This window comes from Columba livia, chromosome 14, assembly GCF_036013475.1.
Source record: "Columba livia isolate bColLiv1 breed racing homer chromosome 14, bColLiv1.pat.W.v2, whole genome shotgun sequence".
In the NCBI taxonomy this organism is placed as follows: Eukaryota; Metazoa; Chordata; class Aves; order Columbiformes; family Columbidae; genus Columba; species Columba livia.
Genome location: NC_088615.1, coordinates 18,728,624 through 18,748,258, shown reverse-complemented (window position 1 = coordinate 18,748,258; position 19,635 = coordinate 18,728,624). Strand labels below are relative to the sequence as shown.

The 19,635-nt window shown below is 49.2% G+C and overlaps 1 protein-coding gene and 1 long non-coding RNA gene across 3 annotated transcripts; one reads left to right on the top strand and one right to left on the bottom strand.

Annotated features, from left to right (window-relative positions):
• Positions 1-430: 430 nt before the first annotated feature.
• Positions 431-19,562, bottom strand: ECSCR (endothelial cell surface expressed chemotaxis and apoptosis regulator). 2 transcript variants are annotated; one of them, XM_065030343.1, is made up of 12 exons: positions 19,125-19,562; positions 18,881-19,032; positions 10,987-11,028; positions 9,862-9,912; positions 8,568-8,681; positions 8,181-8,228; positions 6,328-6,384; positions 4,879-4,977; positions 3,526-3,624; positions 2,920-2,956; positions 1,602-1,701; positions 431-1,079 (listed from the first exon to the last, which is right to left on the bottom strand). In XM_065030343.1, the coding sequence occupies exons 2-12, from the start codon at positions 18,969-18,971 to the stop codon at positions 1,071-1,073; spliced, it is 747 nt and encodes a 248-aa protein (XP_064886415.1). In that variant the 5' UTR covers positions 18,972-19,032; positions 19,125-19,562; the 3' UTR covers positions 431-1,070. The 2 variants fall into 2 exon arrangements, with proteins under 2 accessions (XP_064886415.1, XP_064886416.1); XM_065030344.1 differs by lacking the exon at positions 6,328-6,384 and having other exon boundaries at positions 19,125-19,557.
• On the top strand, positions 12,977-18,420 carry LOC135575459 (uncharacterized). The gene is made up of 3 exons (XR_010466243.1): positions 12,977-13,100; positions 15,642-15,717; positions 18,286-18,420. It is a non-coding gene; the product is annotated as an uncharacterized LOC135575459 (long non-coding RNA).
• Positions 19,563-19,635: the final 73 nt, after the last annotated feature.

The following is a 19,635-nucleotide window of genomic DNA, read 5'->3' as shown; positions in this document are numbered from 1 at the left end:
GTGAAAGGTAATGTGCAGCTGGGTCTGAGCTGGCTCAGGTTGCGAACCAGCTGGCTGCAAATGTGGGGTGTTGCACTGCAGAGCTAACGGAGGCTTGTTCTCCTTATTGTGGTGACTCGAGGGTGGTTCTTGGTGCTATGGTTTGGTGGAAGGGGATGCTGCTGTTCTGGGCTGCCAGGAAGCTCTGGGAGAGTGTTGGTACAGAAGATGGAAGCTCCCCAGTAAACTCACGCTACCACACTTCAGGAGCTGAAGCAGCTCAGTATTTGGCTTGTGGCCACTCCTTTTTACACTCAGATAAAACCCTGTCTGTGCAGAGACCTTGTTCTTTACACTTCAGATGAGTCTTTGAACACGTTTGGCCTGTGGGAAGACAGTGATCTGCCTGCCTGAAGCTCGTTTATTAATAATAAAGTATTTAAGATAGCAATTTGCATTTCAGCAGCACCTTTAATTCATGGCTCTCCAAATGCTTTACAGACGTGGATTAACTCAGCCTCACAACAACCCTGTGAGGTAGGTGGATGTGATCATCCCCACCGCTGCGGGGACAATGAGGACACCAAGGACCAGGGGCTTGGAGCGATCGTGCTGGGATGTGTCCCAGCACTCGGCCATTTGTGTCCCGTTAGGCCTTTAACTTCACGTTGTGCTTTTCTAATGCGTGTTTGACTCGACATGGGGCCGTACTGATAACGAGCCTGCGGCTGGCTGGCACAGACTATAAAGGCCGTTATGCTAAGCCAGCGGTTAATTAGCAAAGTAGACAGTTCCTTGGTGCTTCTTGCTGTTGGAATAATCTGAGGATTTGAAGGCATATAAAAAATAGAGTTAGATACCAGCCATTGCACATGGCGGGCTGGAACTGGACAAAGCCCTGAGATCCCCCAGGCAAGGAAGCTCTATGGGATGCTGCTGTAGAGGTACTGATCAGAAAGGACATAATAATTTAATAACATTATTGTCCATGCTTGGTCTTTCCTCAAGGGAAAAAACAAAAACAAAACCAAAAACAAACCTAGAAAGTCACTGCTGGTTACGAGTCAGCTTCAAGCTCTGGTTCTTTGGCTTCACAGCACCTGCAAAAGGAACAAAACGTGGTGCATCAGCAACCTGTTTGGGCTGGCAAAAGAAGTAAAGAAACGTGTTCCCTCCAACCCAGTCCCAGTTTAGCTTTCAAACAACTTAAAGTTGTGTGAATTACTTGTGTGGACTGGATCTGAGAGTCCTGATGGGAATGTGCTCCAACATCATCTGTGGGGAGGAGTATGGTAAGCCTGGACTAGAGGGTGAGACCTTGACTTAAGTAAGGCTGGCTTATTGACCATCGTTTAGTGACAAACCACTCGATCTCAGCTGGCCCTGGGTGATGGTACCTATATACGTGAGGTGAGCTTGACACCTGGAGGTCAGGCGGCTTGGATAAACCCGAGATGGGCACCCAAACTTTCACCAGGCTCACTGGAACCAGTCAGGAGCTTCATGGCAGCGTTTTATTATATTTCCTTTCTGAAGGAATAAGAGAGCAAAGCAATACCTCGAAGGCATGCTCTTATCTAGCAGGTGAAATCATCCCCAGCAAGGAGGTTTAAAAGACAAACCTTTTCTGATGGTGGGTAGCTCCTGCTGTTGTTCGTGTTGATGTTCTTCATGGAGATCAGGGTGATGCTGTTCTCCTTCTGGCTCGTGCCTGCCGAGCAGCTGTCAGAAGAGAAGGCAGGATTAACTGCTCTGGAAAATGAAATAAAGGAGTTTCTTTGCACATAACAGGCGAGGCAGGGGACCAGAGCTGATTTGCGTTGCCCTTTGAGCTGCTGTCCTGATTCAGGCTCTCCCTTGGTGCCAAAGTCCCCATCCCCTGTTCAGAGATCTCTGGGGAAACAAGCGGTGCGTTCAGATGTGGATGCGGTGCTGGTTTTCGGGACAGAAAGCACCGTTATCACCTGTGTCACTGCTTGTGGGCAGAATCAAGGAGCAGTCTGGATCTGGTTCTCAGTGACAATCACCTGCAGCCAGCACCAGGAACAAGAGGAAACATTACCCTGTCCCGCTGCCCTGGGTTTATTTGTCATACAAAGGGAGTGTTTCACCATCCAATGCTCCTGCTCGTGTATTGCCAGTGACTCTCTTAGGAGTGAGAATTCCAAGCATTAGGAAGGTGGAATTTCCCTTTCTCCCTACCCCAAGGGCTGGGATTTGCACTTAGTGCTGGTAGAGACTGGGTGAATTTGGAGGTTAGGGCACCTCAGGGGCTGCAGATCAGCTGGATCATGATCATTAAGGCTATTTAGGAACCATTGATGTCAATGCAAATTTAGTGCCCAAATACTTTGCTCCCGGTGTGCCTTGCTTCTTTCCAAAGTAGGGTTTATTCCTTTGGTAGGAAACTCTCAGATGGAAAAGTATGAGCAACATATTTTGGACCTTTCCAGCTCTTGTTCCCTGCTCATTTTCCACGTGCAGCCTCTCTTCTTGGCTGGTGGGTTCAGATGGACCATCCTCCAAAGGTCTTTGCGCTGGGGCCACCTCATCCTGCTCTCGCTATTATAGATAACAGTAACAGGCATCTTGGAAGATATTTTTGTGGGCCTGATCTCATCTCACTGAGGCTGCTTGAGATCCAGAACTCAAGCCTGTATCTAAGCAAAGAAAGACATGCAAACTGCTTTTGGAAGGTGATGAGTCTCCACAGATAGCAGTGCAGCTTGGAAATGAGGGCCCTAAATGTTGAACTCCCACCTTTGACTCCATCAGGCAGAGGATGAAGTGCTACCCACGCTCACTTAGGGTTTCTACCTGTATCAGAGAAATGCTTCCTTCCACCTGAAATAACCAAAGCAGCCTCTTCTCCTTGCTCAAATTGGTTGTGGAATAGAAGAGGCACTCTCAGTAGGATGTGAATAGCATGAACAGCCTTACCTCTCAGATACCACGGAGGTCCCTGGTTTCTGTTTGTCTGGAGGGAGAAAAACGACATACAGGTGAGAAAACATCACAGCCAAGCAATAAAATAAGTCGGCTATATTCAGAATTATGTTGTACAGGGTTATAAATGAAATTAAAATGTGATTAGAAACACCACGGGGGCTACTTGAGAGTTGATGAGAGAAAGTTCCTTAACTAGAGTGACATAGGGGCAGGAGCGAGTGCTTCGCTGCCTGTTGAGGCACTCATCACATCCTTCGTTCTTTCGGCAATTATTAATATCTGTCTTGCTGTAGAGCAGCCTTGCCCTCTACTGGGGACTGCTCCGTGGGATTCCGAGGGAAAAGAAGTGTCAGACTCCGTGACTTTCTCTGGAAATCTGCACCTTTAACTGCAGCAAAGTCGGGACTGTTCCTTGTGCAAACGGGTCTGGCTGGGCCTCCAAAGATATGGTCCCACCACGTTCTGAACTGTTGAATCCATGTTCCCGTTTGGCTTCAAAGCCTCCCTGCTTTTTAAAAAACGTGTAGGAATTGCCAGACCCATGCGGAAACTGATAACTTTTGATTAAGGAATGACAAATCATGCCAGGCAAAATACCTTCCGAGTCCTTTGAGCGGTTGCACTTGAACCTCAGGCTGACCACGCTGACCAGGATGATCACAACCACTATCAGGATAACTATGAAGCTGATGACACCTGGGGATGGAGGAAAGAACTGTCTGTGAGTGAAGTAACAACGTGCCTGTCCTCGGCTTCGGGGGTGGTGGGGAGACTTGGGCTGTCATCAAAACTTGGGTAGGAAATCAATATTTTCATTAAAACGAGCATGCTACACAACAGGCAGGGACACAAGCAGTCACTAGAGCAAATGGCTTTATCCTCTTGTGTTTTAGCCTCAAAGGGCTTCTGATAAATTAAATACTTAATTGGTAAAGCAGTGCCAGGAGGGCATAAGTTAGCTGATTACACTGGGGATTGATTGAAGTAGATATGTGCCTACTACAGCCAGTAAATCTTATCCTAAAGGTGTATAAAGTCAGATAAATATGTAATATAATGGACAGAGACAGGCTGAAGACTGAGAATGATGTTATCTGTCTCATAAACCAGTGGCCAAGCGCAGACTTGATTCTGACATTTGGCCTCAATAAATCAAACTATTTTTGCGTGGGGATTTTGTCCTGTTAGACTGCTTCGGGACTTCTGGCTTCCCTTGGAGGAGATAAGCAAATGATATTAATACTTATGAAGTTAACACTTGACTTTTAAAAATCCTTCTGAATTAACACTTTTCCCTAGAGTGTTACAGAAATGAGCAAATTGATTTTCGTTGTGTGTCTTCAGGGAGGAGGGGACAGTACGGCCCCAGGCAGAGTGAGTCTCTGAAATCTAAGCTGTGCCTGTCTTTGGATCTGTTGCTCGATTAAGATGTGGCATCCTTCGCTCCATCCTCCTGCAGTCTGAAGGATGCAGAGACTTGGCTGCTTCCTGCAGTAATTCAGGGTGGGAATGCAGCCCCAGTAGGTTTGTGGGGAAAAAACACAAATTGTCTAAGCTTCCAGGTGGGTAATGTCTTTATTCTAGACCCTGTCAGGGAAAGCAAGGCATTGCATGGGATCATTTGTGCACAGGTCTTGTCCTAACATGGAGCTGGGGCAAACACTGGTGCTGGGAACAAGATCCCAGGCTCAGGTGTAGCCATGATGGACTTTCAAATTGTCTGTTCCTTGGGCATGGCTGGGAGAATTTATATGGTGCTTTATGACCTGCTGGTGACAAGTCTTTTTCTCCAGGGTTTTCCTTTGCACTTGGAAAACTCCAGGATGAGTCACGCTGAAGGAAACTGTGGAGCCATCTCTAGGGAAGCATCTTTGATGCTGGGTGTCCCAGACAGCGCATCTTGGAAAAACAGACCCCCCCGTCCTCTCCCCAGGTCGCACAAGACCTTACCAAAAGCCGCCACCGTCAGTGGTGATTTGTCATCTGTCGGAGTGGGCGTAGGCAAGTAGCCAGAGGGCACAGTTGTTGGGGTAACTGGCGCTGAGGTGCCTACAAGAGGGGGAAAAAGGGAGCTTTATATAAAAGTCTTTCTTCCAAGGTTGGGAAGAGGATTCCTAGCCATGCTAGAGGACCTAACTCGCATGTGTGCTTTATTGAAGAGGATAACTATGGGTCCTGGCCAGCCCCATCAATGGTAACAGCGAAGTGACCAAGACCTGTGTGGGAATTGGATTGTCTTGGTGTGGCCCTGTTTCTTGACAGTTTGAGAACACCCCCAAGGTTTTCTGCTGGGGCCCTGGTGATGAAGCTGAGCCTGGCAGGGTGTCCTGTCTCCTGCCCTTTCACAGAATCATTTCTGTTGGAAGAGACCCTCAGGATCATCAAGTCCAACCATAACCCACCCCAGCACTTCCCCATGTCCCTGAGAACCTCATCTCCATCTGTCCAACCCTCCAGGGATGGTGACTCCACTGTGGGGTACTACGGTGGGTCCGTGGATTCCCTGATGGAGGGCATGGGAACAGAAATTAGCCTTGAAGACATGAAGGCCTACCCGTGAGAAAGATGGGAGTAAAGGAGTATCCAGAGATGTTAAGGATGTACCCGTGAGAGAGAAGGGAGTAGAAGAGTAACATTGATGATAGCAAAAATAGCCAATGAGATGTTACTGCTGTAACTTGTAACCAATAGTGAAGAGACACATGAATTGGTAAAACTGTATAAAAATGCACTTGTGGCAATAAATGGCATCTACTACTTTCATCCTGGAAGAACTTGGTCTATGTCATTTGTCTGTCTCAACCACGACACTCCAGCACTGCCCTGGGCAGCCTGTTCCAATGCCCCACAGCCCTTTGGGGAAGAAATTGTTCCCCACATCCAACCTCAACCTCCCCTGGCGCAACTTGAGGCCGTTTCCTCTGCTCCTGGCGCTTGTTCCTGGGGAGCAGAGCCCGACCCCCCCTGGCTCCAAGCTCCTTTCAGGCAGTTCAGAGATCAGAAGGTCTCCCCTCAGCTCCTGTTCTCCAGCTGAACCCCCCAGGTCCCTCAGCCTTCACACTTGTGCTCCAGGTCACCCCACAGCTCGGCAGCACAACTACATGTTGAAACACAGGCCCAGCGTGTCTGGACAGACCTTCTTTTCCAACCTTTTGCCATCACGGCACCTTTTCTGCTGTGACTCACAACCACTGTTTCCATGCTCAACAAGCTGCCCCAAAGTGCTGCTTTTGTGGAGCTTTACAGGCTTTTCAAGGGCTAGATGGGACGGGCAGCATCCCTTGGGTACCCGTCAGCCATTCACTGTGCTGCTGTGAAGACAGCCTTACTGTTGTCTGGGAAAAGGGCTGTAAAATATCCAGTGATAACCATCTCTCTGTGAGAGAAAGGAGAAAGCACCTTGAGTTGCTGATGTTGTGGTGTTCTTGCTATTCTTGCTGGTCTTGGGCTCTTGACCTGCACAGAGAAATGCAGAATGTGAATCTTGGCCTTGAGTGTCCTCTATTGACTAGAAGGAATTAATGGGAATGCTGGAGAGGAGAACAGATTCATAGCAATGCTGGTGATACCAGGCTAAAACCTTTCCACCATACATACTTTGTGCTATTTCACATGTCCAAATAGAAACTCAGGGAACCAAAATCCAAATACCTTTGTATAAACTGTTCAGCTTCTCCAGTCCCAGATGCAGTTTTTGGGCAGATACAGGAGCTAAATAGTGGAAGACTGAACCGGGATGGTAATAGACTTGCTATTGCTCATAAGTGTTGAGACTTTAAAAAAAAAAATCTATTCAAGGGAAGAAATTCTGCAGATTATGTGTGTGGATTGACTGTCTGGCTTGTCCTTGGAATTACTGAGGATGCTGTCCCGGGTTATCTAGAAGTAATTAAGCTCAGTTTTGTTGGGCTACCTTGCACACCACATGTAGTTCAGCTGTGGCAGGGTAGAGTTCTGTTCCAGCAAGGGTTCCAGTTATCAGTGGGATAAACTGGCTTCTATGGACCTATTTGCTTTGTCACATCTGCTTCCAATGCCTGTTTAAAGGTAGCCTGTGTGTTTCATTCGTAGAGGGGAAAAATAATCCTTTACTGCCTCCTGGATGTGTGCTGAACAACCGGATTATCTGCATTGACTTAATGCACAGGTCTGGGCCCTGTCAGAGACTAAAAATGACACTTTAGAGCTGCAGAAGATCATCTGGAGGTCAAGCAGGATCTTCTTTCCCCCTTTCCCATCCCCACCTTCCCAACAGCAGTGTTTGGCCAGAAGTCTGTGCTGCCTGGAGAAGGGCAAAGCAGCTCCTGGCACCCTGGAACCGGGGCTCCTCTCTTGCAGAAAACATCACCGCCTCGGAATGTCATTGTGGCAAAAGTCAGAGGAAAAAGGGGAAAAGGTATGAAAAGGGGAAAAGGTTATGAAATAACAAATCTAACTTGTTCAGAAACTGCATGGAGCAGAACAGTCCTGAGAAGCAGGAACTGCTGCTGAACAGTTTTTTCACCAGTCATCAATCCCTTCATTTCATCCTGAAATTGTGGTTTGCTGAGCCTGGCATGGATACCCCATCCATGGGAAATGTTGGGTCTTGCACAATAGGAGCCCTCGCTTTTGGAAGCATCAGCAACAGTTCTATAGCCAAAGATGTATGGAGCTTTTCAGAGATAAAGAAGGGTTATAATTAATAGCAATCTGCTTGGGCACAGGCGTGCTGGTTGGACATCTGTGCAGGCAGAGCTGACCATGGGTTTTTAACCTTGCTTGTGTTGGAGAAGATCTGAGAGGGGCGTGGAGAAGCAGAGCAGCTTCTGTCTTGACCGCTGCAGATTTTTGAGACTGAACCTTTAATGGGGAATTGGCTCAGTTGTCAGATTTCAGACTTCCCACTCACTTGGGTTCTGCCCTTATTCTGAGAAAACTTACTGAATTCTCTTTTTTTTTACTTACAGGCTGCATTAAGCAAACTGTCAAAAGCAAATATTGTATTTTAAGTGATGTTAAAAGGGCTCCCTTTTCTTTAGCATAGATCAGTCATTCAAATTCACCCCAGGCAGAGGATGTTTAGTGCATTTTGTCTTGTGTTTTTTTACTGCTTGCATTAATAAGGATACAAGACGCAATTGTGGGTGTTATTGATGGGTCAACCCCAAGATGAAGTCAAGTGCTTAGATAACCTGCACCACGTGAACCGAGTCAGCTAATTGCCATGAAATTATCCAAACTTATTGTTACTCTATAAAAGGACAAAGTACCTTGAGGTGGCGGAGCTGGTGTGGTTCTGCTTCTATTAGACTTTTCATCTGGATCAAGAAAACACAGGAAAGGAGAATTAACTTTTGAAGCTGCTTTTAACTGTGCTATGGAGAGGTGTTGAGTTTCCACAGGGTAAAAAATTTGGTTTGCATGAGACTTGACAAAATGCCACCTGGTAAAGCCTGATCAGGCTTTTTTGATATGTGCTTACTGAGCTGCTGCCACATCTGTGTCTTGGATACGTTCTGTGCTTTTGGGGAGCTGGACTGAGCTGCTCCTTCAGCAGAGAGTCCAAAATTCACGATTTTTGCTACTGCACAAGTACCACGGTGCAGACCGGCCCAGGCTTCCCCTGCCTGAGCAAACGTGTGGTTTTCCACGCTTACCTTGCACGGTCGAAGCCAGCAGAGTTGTAGCCACAGGAGAGGACTTGGCCGTGGTAGCTGGACCCACAGAGGTGACATTCGGGTGGGCTGGCGGTGTGGATTTTACCGAAGGCTCTGCGGAGGAAGCGTAGCGTTACTGCCAAGGGAAACAGCTGTCACATAGTCCTCAGACTCCTTGGGAGCGGTGGATAATCTGCCAGGAACAGCACAGCCATGAGCAGACGAGGGAACAGCCTTCGTCCTGCTCAGCATCTTGTATAATGTGCCAGCCTTAACCTGGGCTTCTTTCAGTGTCCGGAGGTGCTGAGCAGGAGGCTCAGGGCTAAGTCTGCTTTTGGCCACCACTTTTTTCCCCACATTGAAAATTACTGTATTTTTTTGTCACTGGACACTTTAACTGGCTGCAGCTGCCTGGCACCCCTGTCTATCTGTTTGCCTGTTATCTGAAATGCTGACTTGTGTGTTCTATGTCACTGAGAGTCCCTAAGCACAAATAATGTGGTTCTTGCAGTGGTCTGGAGGCTCTGTCACCTTCCTCAACCTGCTACACAAAGCTGCATAGCGAGAATGTGATCCAGAGCAAGATACGGGGGAAAAACCTTTCGATAAGCTCTCTGCAAGGAAGGGTGGATCACCAGCCTGGAGTTCATAGGCAAGTTCTTGTCTGAACTTCTCTTGGCTTTCTGATAAAAATGAGAAAAGATTGCAAATGGTTCAAATGGTTTTAGGGAGGTGTTTCGTTTTGTTTTCTGGAAGGAATGGAAGCAGAATCCGAGATCTTTATAGTTTTGGGGTCCCTATGGAGAGGCAGCTATGCTTAGGAAAAAACAAAGTAAGGAAACTCTTCAGAGGTCTGTATTACTTCTTCTTCTGTCCTTATGAGTGATTGTTGCTTCCATGAAGGTAGATAATAAAGCAACAAAGCAAACCCCCTGACATGAGCTAGAGCTAAGGTGGTGTTCAGTCCCTGTGCGGACACAAACATTTTCCAGTTTAGGACAAGCTTCTCCAGGCTTCCCCGTTTCTTTTTGGAGAAATGCAGAACATGCTGCCCTGTTGTATGGGAGGTGCTGAGGGTGTGCAAAGCACTGGAGGTTTATAGTTAATAAAAAAAAACAAAGAAGAGCTGGCTGGATCACAAGTCCTTAGGCCACAAGTCTTCCTTCCTCCCCACCACTGTTGTCATCTAACCTGCTGCTACACAGGTCCATTTATTGCTGGATGGCCCAGCTGTGCTGTGTGTCAGACCAGTGACAAGCTGGGATGCCTCTGAGCATCTCCAGATGAGCATTACCTGAGGTGTGGTTCTTTACATCAGGGCTGTGTGTTGTGGACTGGGATTGAGCTGTAAAACAAGCAGAGAGACATAGGATCATTTTGGTTGGAAAAGCCCCTCAGGATCACCGAGTCCAACCATAACCCACCCCTGGCACTGCCCCATGTTCCTGAGAACCTCATGTCTGTCTGTCCAACCCTCCAGGGATGGTGACTCCAGCACTGCCCTGGGCAGCCTGTTCCAATGCCCCACAGCCCTTTGGGGAAGAAATTGTTCCCAGATCCAACCTCAACCTCCCCTGGTGCAACTTGAGGCTGTTTCCTCTGCTCCTGGCGCTTGTTCCGGGGGAGCAGAGCCCAACCCCCCTGGCCCCAAGCTCCTTTCAGGCAGTTCAGAGATCAGAAGGTCTCCCCTCAGCTCCTGTTCTCCAGCTGAACCCCCAGGTCCCTCAGCCGCTCCATCACACTTGTGCTCCAGCCCCTCACCAGCTCCGTTCCCTTCTCTCCACTCGCTCCAGCACCTCGAGGCCTTTCTTGGCGTGAGAGGCCCAAAACTGCCCACAGGATTTGAGGTTTGGCCTCATCAATGCCCAGGATAGAGGGTGACATCTACATGTGCTTCTTGTGGGATCCCCACAGGGAGGGTTGAAAGATGCGCCAGAAAGGGACCATTTTAGTCAATAAGAGCTGAAAGAGTGGCAGGGGCAGGAGATACTGAGGAGGGAGTTTGTCACTGGGGTGGATCTAGGAACCTGTGGGCAAAAGGACCTGGGCTCTGAGGGTCCAGGGGGTAGAGCGTGTGAACTGCCGGGGATCTGAGAGCAAAGTTGTGGTGGGATCCCTCTGCTTTCTCTGTGCTTCCTGAGACACCACATTGCTTTCCTCCAGACGAGGCTGGGGGCAGAGACCAGAAAAGGGTCATCTTCTGTGGCACAGTGCCCTCCATGGCCCCTGGAGATCTGGGGAGAATGGCGATAGATGGGGTGGGCAGAGATGGGCAACAGGGCGTCCTGGGAAAGGGTGGGAAGTGCATGGGAGTTCTGAATCTCGTTCTCATCTCTGGACTCTCTGTTTGCTTCCCCACGTGGGCATGTGCACCCACATCCAAACAGATGTATAAAGCAGATGACAACCCAGGAGGTACCTGTTACAGCGTGGATGGAGGAGTTGTCAGAGGCTGTAGTACCTGGAATGAAAGAATAAGAGTATTAGTGATGTTAACCTATGGCTGTCACGCATTAGTGTTCTTGCTGGTTGTGTGGTTTGTGTTTTCCTCATCTTCTGTATGAATGACTTTGAAATACATGATTTTCCCAAGAGCATTAGCAAGGAATTAGTAGCAAACACCGAGTGCAAAACTATCAGGTTCTGAGTAAACGAGTACTGGAGTTTACTCAGCCCAGATCAATCCCCTGGTCCCCAGATGGAGCCAGACCCTTCAGGGTCCCTGTTCCAGGGAAAATGCAAATACATCGATGGGGTCATTCCCTCCTTAATGAGTGTGTGGATGAGGTGTGTAAAGGCTTCCAGGAGCCAATGGGACCGTTTTTGTTTTGTTTCTTATATCTTTTTCCTTCCTGCCTCCTACCCGTGATCCCTTTGTCCATGTGTTTGCACCCAGGGATGCAATGGGGCTCCATGGAAACTGGGACAGAGCCAGGAGGCTGCAGCGAGGGGACAGGCTTGGAGCTGCCTTCCCCGGTCTGGTCCCAAGTCCTGGAGGCCCACGCAGGGCTTTGCTCCCCCAGGATTGTAGGTGTTGCACTGAGTCCCTGGTTTCTCAGCTGAAAGGTGTTTTTGCTTGGGCTTTTTGGGGGGTTTTGGTTTGGATTTATGCCAGAGCATCCCTGCACTAATCCCCCGTGTTGCCTACACACAGAATGCCTGGTGTTTGTCTTTAAGCCCCAGCTCCTGGAGTCCTATGATTAGACGAGATGCCAATTAAAAGTGCTTCTGTTTAAAATGGGAAAAAGAAATGTCCAGTTCCCATGTTTGGAGACAAAACCTGGAACATGTAAATGCACTTTACAGGCTCAAATCAAACCCAACTAGTTTAAGTTTGCAAAGGTGACTTTATTGTTTTTGAAATGTGCATCCTATGGTCCAAACCAGAGCGAATACATAATAAAACATGGTCCCTTTCCTACAGGATTTGGCTGTGAAAACCAGACCTGACTTCTCAGACCTTTTCCATGCTTTTCTCTCCTAGCTTACTGGGCAGCAGGCTGGCAAACCTGTCTTGTTTAGTCTATGAAAGAGGACGTGTGATTAGATCTTTAATTACATAGAGAGGAAGGGACTAACACTTTTTTTCTCTTTTTTAATCCATTGGGAACAGGACCAGCAAACACGGACCTTACGGAAAAGGGAGGCTGGGCAATAGGAAACCGTCTTGACATGAGGATAGTGAATTGCTGGGAGTGATTGTGCAGGAGAATTACGGGATATCGCTCTCTGCCCGTTCTGAAGAGCAGGTCAGTCTAGAATGTCAGTCTAGAAATGTAGACAGGGTTATGGACAGATGGAACATCACTTGCTAAATCAACTCCACAGAGAACGCGCGGTGACTGGGGCCGTTTCCATCAATTCCAAGAGTATGCCGAATTTTCTCTTTGTCACTGGGCTTCTTCTTCTTCAGCAGCTTTACAGCACAATTTATGGGCGTCGGTTTGCAAATGCCTTGAGGTGCCCTGTAAACATTCAGCACAAAAAATGATGTGCTGAGAACACTGCAGGGGCCAATGTCCTCGAGCAGCTGCCGAACTCAAGCAACTTCTTTCTCCAAGATTCCTTTGCAAACCCATTGTCTTGTTCTTCCATGGGGAGAAATAGCTGCTTGTAATGCATTTTCTTTTTTTAAAATGATCACAGGTGTATTTGGTGTACGTGGCACATGAAAGCATCAAGAATTGCTGAAGAAAGAGCTATTGTCTGCACTCGGTCTTTGTTGAAGGAAAAGGGGAATAAAGGTGCTGAGCTGGCTGTTTATTCAGCTATTTTTGCTGCAGCTGAGGAGGAATCTGGGAGCTCAAACAGAGCCTCTAGGGATGGGAGAAGCTGGGAGCGAGGAAGCTGCTGCTGCTGCTGTCCCTGATGGACCATCCCATGGGCTTCAGATCCAGTATCCCTGGCACAAGGGCGAGAGGATCCTGCTCAACAATTTCAACAGCTCAGCCCCTTGCTGCTGGTCACACCAGAGCACCGGCTCATCGGGAGTTCTCTGTTTGCAAAATTAACCTGGGAGTAGTTGTAAATAAGGTAAATAAGCTTTTTATGTCTTTTCCCCTCCATTGCTCCATCCCTGGAGTTCACCTGCCCAAGTAGATGCTCGCCCAGGTCCTGCTGTGACTGAGCTTTGCTGCAGAGACGTGTCCGGTCTCGCTGGGCACTTTGCTCAGGAATATGCGGCCCTGGCTCTATAAACACAACCGCAAGTTATCTCAACGTGAAGCACGTCTGGCTCTGATTTCTGGCCACTGCTGCTTGTTATGCCTCCCCTGCCAACTCAAATAATCAAAAGTCCTGTTAAATGAGGTGTTTTCTTTTCGCCGAGGTGCTGAGCATCCCGGTTGGATTTCCTCGGAGGGGGCTGGACGTGCGTGAAGCCGGACGAGCCCCGAGTCGCGCGGCGGGGCCGGGCGGCAGGATGGGCACGAACAAACAAGAGCCGCGTGCCGCGGCTCCCGCAGGCGTCCCCGGGGGAATCCCGTGCAAACGGTGCTGCCTCTGCCAGCCCGGCCCCGCTGCCCCCGCCGAGGACCCTGCCTATATAAACACCTCGCAATAATAACCAGGATGCAGCCAGCGCAGCTGTAATTGCAATAAACATCAAAGCCATTCAAATGACTCCCCATTGAGAGTAAGGGCTGCCAAAATACTTGTTGCTTGTTTGGGTGCAAGTGATTTATAGCCGGATTGTGCATTTCTAGGTGGAGACGGGGAGCTTGCTGAGGGATTTACAACTTTCTGCTCATGCTGTATGGGAAAGTGCTGATGGCCCAGTGGAGCTGCGGGGCTGCGGAGGAGCGTGTCGGGGCTGCAGGTGCATTTCAGCTCTGACTCAGCACAAGCTGCTGTTTGGTTCCACGGCGGCAGCTGCAGAGCCCGTGTGGCTTTGTGCGGCTTTGCTCCACCGGCCTCGGCGTCACCCTCTGCTTGCAGGTTGCAGAAAAGAGACCTGGCAACCTAAAATTAGACTTTTCGATTCATATATTGGCCCATGACAAAAATATACTGACCTGGGTGAAACGCAGCAGCTGCTGAACAGCAGAAAGCAACGACTCCCTATTCTTGTGACTTTTGCATGGAAAAAAAAGTCTTGTATTAGGAAACCTGGAAAGCAGAGAGCTCTGCAAAAGCGATAATAATAACCCACACATTTTATGAAGTGTCTAGAAAAGGTGCCTCTGCCCTGAGGGTCTCACAGCTGAACACGTAAGGTGTAAATTGTGGAGGAGACAGAGAAGGGTTGTTATGCGGCTGGATAACTGACAGCCTAAATCAGGCCCCAGATCCGCAGAGCTATTTAAGCATCTAATTCCCAAACGACGTGGGGGGGTTGGCAGCTCAGTGCCGAGAGGTTCTGAATTGTCGTGACTCTGCCAAAGCGTTATGGAAAGTTTAGAGAGCCAGCAATTAAACCCGGGTCTCGTCAGCAATTAAAATCAATCTTAGCCTTCCTCAAGGGCTGCGCCCAGGCCTGGGCATCCTCTCGGAGCATCGTGCTCCGTGCCGCTCTCTGGTGAGCTGTGCTGGAAATCAATTAAAAACCGCTTGGATGTAGAAAACAAGCCGGGAGACAAACAATGTGGGGAAACCGTGTGGACGGAGCGGGCGCTGCCACATCACCCTGCGTGCTGAGGTCTGGTTTTTCCATGAGAAGCTGTTGCTGCTGGCAGAGCAAAGCAGTGTGGCTTGTATCCTGCCTGCACCCCCACTGCTCCATGTCTTTTGGGGAGCAAACGCCTGCTCCATTACCCTGCAGTGCTGTCACCTTCCCAGCTGCTGACTGGTTGAGGTTCCCTCCTGACCTGCTTGTTTTTCGCCCCTGGGCTCTGTAGGGCTGGTGATGTGGGTCCTGCCCTCCTCCTGGCTGCGCTGCTCCCAGGGTTTGTCCCCGGCTCTGGGTTTGGAGGAGGAAATCACTTCGTGCCCAGTTTAATGAAAGATGGGGAGGGCACCTATCCAGGCCTGATGGGAGCCAGAGCCCGGCCTATGCTTTTTGCCTACCTACAGTTTTTAAAAATAGTATTATTCATCAGCAGATCTCAAAGCACTTTATGGAGCAGAGGGATAAGTGTGAGCTCTGCTTTGTTTTCTGTACATGGGGAAACTGAGGCACAGAAGAAGTGTCGCGAGTTGCAGGTTAGTTCAGCAGCGCAGCTTTCCCACCTTGTACAGGCGCCTCCCCAGTGGCCCTCCTCAGTTATACGATTTTCCTCCAAAAGCTGCGTCCTCTAGGTGATCGGCCGCTGCACTTACTTGTGCGCTACACCCGGAGCAGTGTCCGCGGAGATCAACTGTAGGTGCCCACCACGCACATCTTGCTTCCCCCGACTATGTGGAGTCTCTTTGTGTCCGTTTCCAAGTTTGTTCACAAATTTGTGATTCTTTCCAGTCGTTCCAAGATTCCCCAGGCCGTGGAGTGTTTGTGAACCACCACGCAGGAACGTGATCTGCTGGGAGGGGTTCAGCTCCCACCCAGTGACCCGGGAGACAAGGTGTGCTGCAGACAATGCTGGTGGCAAAGGGATTTCTCATCATTCCTGTTCTTTCCACTTTCTTTTCTTCCGTGTCCAGGCTGGAGCTCCCAGGGAGCAGCTGAGGGACGTCCCTGCCTGCTGCCACCATTTCAGCGCACGGGTCCAGATTTTAGGTGAGTGACCCTGATGATATCACCTAGGTTTGAATGCCAGATTTCAAAGCACTTTATGGAAAATGTCCTTCTATTATCTCTATTTCGTATCTGGGGAAAACAAGGCAGGGGAGCGTGGCTGTGATAAGCAGCAGACACGAAGGCCAGTGGTTCTGTGCCTCCATCGTGCATTGTCGACTGTGACGTATTTTGTTTCTAATCACACTAATTTCACTATGATTCCAAGATTTTTAGTGATTCCAAAGTCACTTCTAGCTAATGTAGGAGAGGAGCTCACTGAATCGTGCGTCTGCAGCCGCTCACCCAAGCTGTGCTGCCCTTGGGAGCGCACAGTCTGCAGCTGTGCCTGATGATGGTGGGAAAGGTGGGGGACACCTGCCCTGGGTCCCCTCTCTTGCCCAGAACCAGTGGTGGTGTCCCCAGCGCCACAAGGGTTGGCCTGGTTTGCTCCAGAGGGCACAGACACGCTCTACACCTCCATGGCCAATTTTAGTGGAGTTTGCTTGTTGTATGAGAGGACAGTGGTTTGCTGCAATGTTCACCTGGAGTCTCAGAAAGCCTTTTAGGTCTGCTGAGCCTCCCTTCCAGAACGTCACAAATGTGAGGACCTAGGTCTTGTATACTTCAAATATGATTTTTAAATCTGTAGGGATTATAGGAGAAGTTTGCTGGACTAAGCACAGTTGTTGTTGGTATGCACTGAACTTTTGTAAACATTGACTCTCGCACAGTTGAGACAAGACGTGAATAATCAGCTGGAAACAAGCATGAGACTAACAGATATTATTATAGGACAGTAGAGTGCCACATTATGGGGATGCAGTCCCTTTTAGCAAAGGGCTAATAATGCAGCTACTCAAAACAATTTATTCCTAATCCACAGCAGCTTGAAAGAGTTTGGAGTTTTGGTTTTGTTTGCTGTTGGTTGTTTTTTTAACTTTAAGGCAATGACTGAGTTGCTAGAAATTAAAAAAATGCTTTGATCTTGCACATTTGCAAGATCTCTTGCACATTCCTGCAACAAACACCTCCACATCAACCTCATCTTTTATGTAGCCCAAGCCATGAGCTTTGCCTCTGTATGATGTCCCTGTCCCACCCCTGTGTCCTGGGTTGGTCTCAGGGAACCCAAAGCAGAGGTGAGCGGGTTCTCCCTGCACTGTGAAATCCAGCTGCATTTAACTGCGTCCCCAGTCTGTCCCCTGGTTTTCAGAAGGTTTGATGAGATTGAGGGGCAAAGTCCCCTCGAAACTTTCACACCTCTCAACGCCACTGCAGCTGGAGATACCAGAGGGGACTTTGCTTCCTTCTGCTGTGCTGGGATGATTCAGCTGAAAGGTAAAACCAGCCCCCCCTCCCTTAAGCCTACAAAAAAAGAGTGAACGGCAGGTTCCTCCTGGTTTATGTGGTGGTTGGTCATGCTGGGTGGTGGAGCAATGAGACCTTCTAGCCAAGGCTGGTGCTAGGCAAGGTGCAGATCTGCCTTTCCCAGCCTTAGCCTTAAGCCCATGCCTTGGCTTTCCCAGCAGTGGGTTTACCAGCACTGTCCCCTCCAAGGACACCTGCTGTTGACTCACCTATTGTAAATGGGAGATAATTCCTGGAAAATGTCGCTGGCCGCTTTGATCAGATTTGCAGAGTCATCTGCGGGGTTTCGTGTTACTAGAAGGGAGCAGTTTGTTTTGTGAACAAACATTCCTCCTGACCACCTCCTGCTTTCTCTTCCTCCTCCTGCAGCTCAGCGTTGCGCTGGCCGCTCCTTTTTGGCCAAGGAATTGGTTTTAGGCTGCACCAGCTGCCCTGGGTTTAAGTGTCTGGAAGGTCCCCTGGTAGCTCGGTCTCTGTCCTCCAGCTGCACCCCATGCTTCCAATTATATAAAAAGTATATATCAACATATTTATATGTTTCTCATTTTTCTCGTGATGTTATCCATCCACTGGCTGCGGTGCGGATAAGGAGAACAGCGGATGGAGTGACAGTGGGAAAATCCTGCTGGCTTTTCATCAGCTTCCAGGAGGAATTTTTCAGTGGAAACGTTTTGTCTGGAAAACACCAGCCCATTGTAATAGAAACCGTTCATAGGAAGAGGCTTGTTTGGACAAATTTTCTGCTAAGTGTTTTGGGGGAGGAAAAACAGGTTGGAAATGTTCCAAGCCTCCCCACTTCAGCAGCTCCAAAATAACAGTGTTTGAACCTTCCTTTAGAAAGAACTGCGAGAGCGTAGAAATTTCAATTAAGAAGTAATACATTCATTAATGAATTAACGGACCTGCACAACGTGCCTGCTACTGTACCTGCTGAAGCCAGCAGGATTGTCCCTAATGAAAAGGGAAATTTTCCAATCTATACGCTCTTCCTTCTTATGTAGCTGCTAACTGACTTGTTTTCTGTATTCTCTGCCTCTTAAAAATCCCGTGATTACCAGTACAGTGGCTGTAACCCACAGGCAACTTCTATGGTTTAATGAGAAAGACGTCGGATTTTGAGACACACGGCTCACTTTTAGGTGGTTGTCTACTAGAAGCAGCGGTGATGTTACAGTCTATATTCCTTCGCATGCTTTTCAGCTCCGAGCTACCGCAGATGTCAGCAACACAAGAGGTGCCTGACGCCGCAGGAAAAGACAACCTGTCACCCTTCGGAGCAGGAAACCGGCTCCTTCATCCCACACCACGACTCACGTGGGAAACAGAAGCTAAAGCAGAATTGTCACAAAGGAGCAGAATTATCACAATAAGCATGAGGCGTGTTCTGCGTGAGTCTTGCACATGGTCTTTGTATTTATAGCAACGAGAGGAAAAAATACCTTTGAGGGAAATAACAACCTGTACATTTAAATGTTCTACCTTTATGCTTATTTGACAAAACTCGTTTACTATAAAATGCAGAAACACTCAGCAGAAGTGCTCCTTTTGTTAACGAGGAAACAAGTTCTTTTATCCCAGTGCTGCCAAATAAACCCTGTAAACCTGGTATGGCCACATTTTTCCCAGGAACGCGACCCTGCCACCCCTGGATTTAAAGGCTGAGCTTTCTGATGGCAGCTCGTCCCTGTTCAAACCCCTGGCTGGTTCCCCTTGGTGACCCCCGTGAAGCCGGGCACCCCAAATCCCCCTGCCAGCACCGTTTCCCCCTCGGTGGGGCGCGAGCGCAGCGTCTCACCTGGGAAGAGCACGAACAGCCAGAGCAGCGGATGGACGGACGGAACCAGCATCTTCTCGTGGCTCTGCAGCCCCGCCGAGGCTCTGGCCATCCCGGGAGGGACGCAGGGTGAGGAGCGGTTTGCCTGCCTGGGCTGGCTCTCAAAGGGCTTCCTGTTAAAGAATAGAAGGAAACGGGCTGAATCCACAGGGGAACTGTGTTTTTTAGCCCATTATGGTCGGAGAGGATGTGAGCCATCGCTTACCGACGGCAAAGGAAACCTCGCCATGGGTTTGGTGGGGAATTCGGCTCTCGGAGTGGTGGCACGGTGGGCCTGCCCTGCTTTGGGCCTCACTCGCTTCTCCACAGTCCTTGGGGTTTTTGGGAGGTGCTGTGTTTGTGGCGAGGGTGTGCGCCCCGCGTCCAACCCAATCCCCACCAGCTGGGGGGCTGCAGGCTGTCCCGGTCCTTCCTGGATGAGGAGCTGCTGGAGGAGCTGGTCCTCCCCACACCTGAGAGGGGCTTTCTTAGCATTTCAGGGAGGGGTTGGGAAACATTCGCTCCTCGTGGGGCCAGGGTAACTCGGCAGCTGGTGCTTCCCCATGGCCCACACCTCCTCGTGCAGCTCCAGTGAGTGTGGGCACCAGGACACACTGATTTGGGGTGCTGGTTCTCATGCAGCAGCAGCAGCATCCCCATGCACACGGCACGGTCTGACTTACCCCAGCCCCAGCTCCTCAGCAAGGGGAGGAACTAGAGAAACGGGCCAGTCCTGC

Excerpts from the sequence above, each read along its gene's own strand:
- ECSCR (XM_065030343.1), bottom strand. The coding sequence starts at position 18,971 with ATGGCCAGAGCCTCGGCGGGGCTGCAGAGCCACGAGAAGATGCTGGTT. Across the intron at positions 9,913-10,986 it reads CTCCATCCACGCTGTAACAG|CTCAATCCCAGTCCACAACA; the intron begins GTACCTCCTGGG and ends CTTGTTTTACAG. Across the intron at positions 8,682-9,861 it reads TGTAAAGAACCACACCTCAG|AGCCTTCGGTAAAATCCACA; the intron begins GTAATGCTCATC and ends CTTCCTCCGCAG.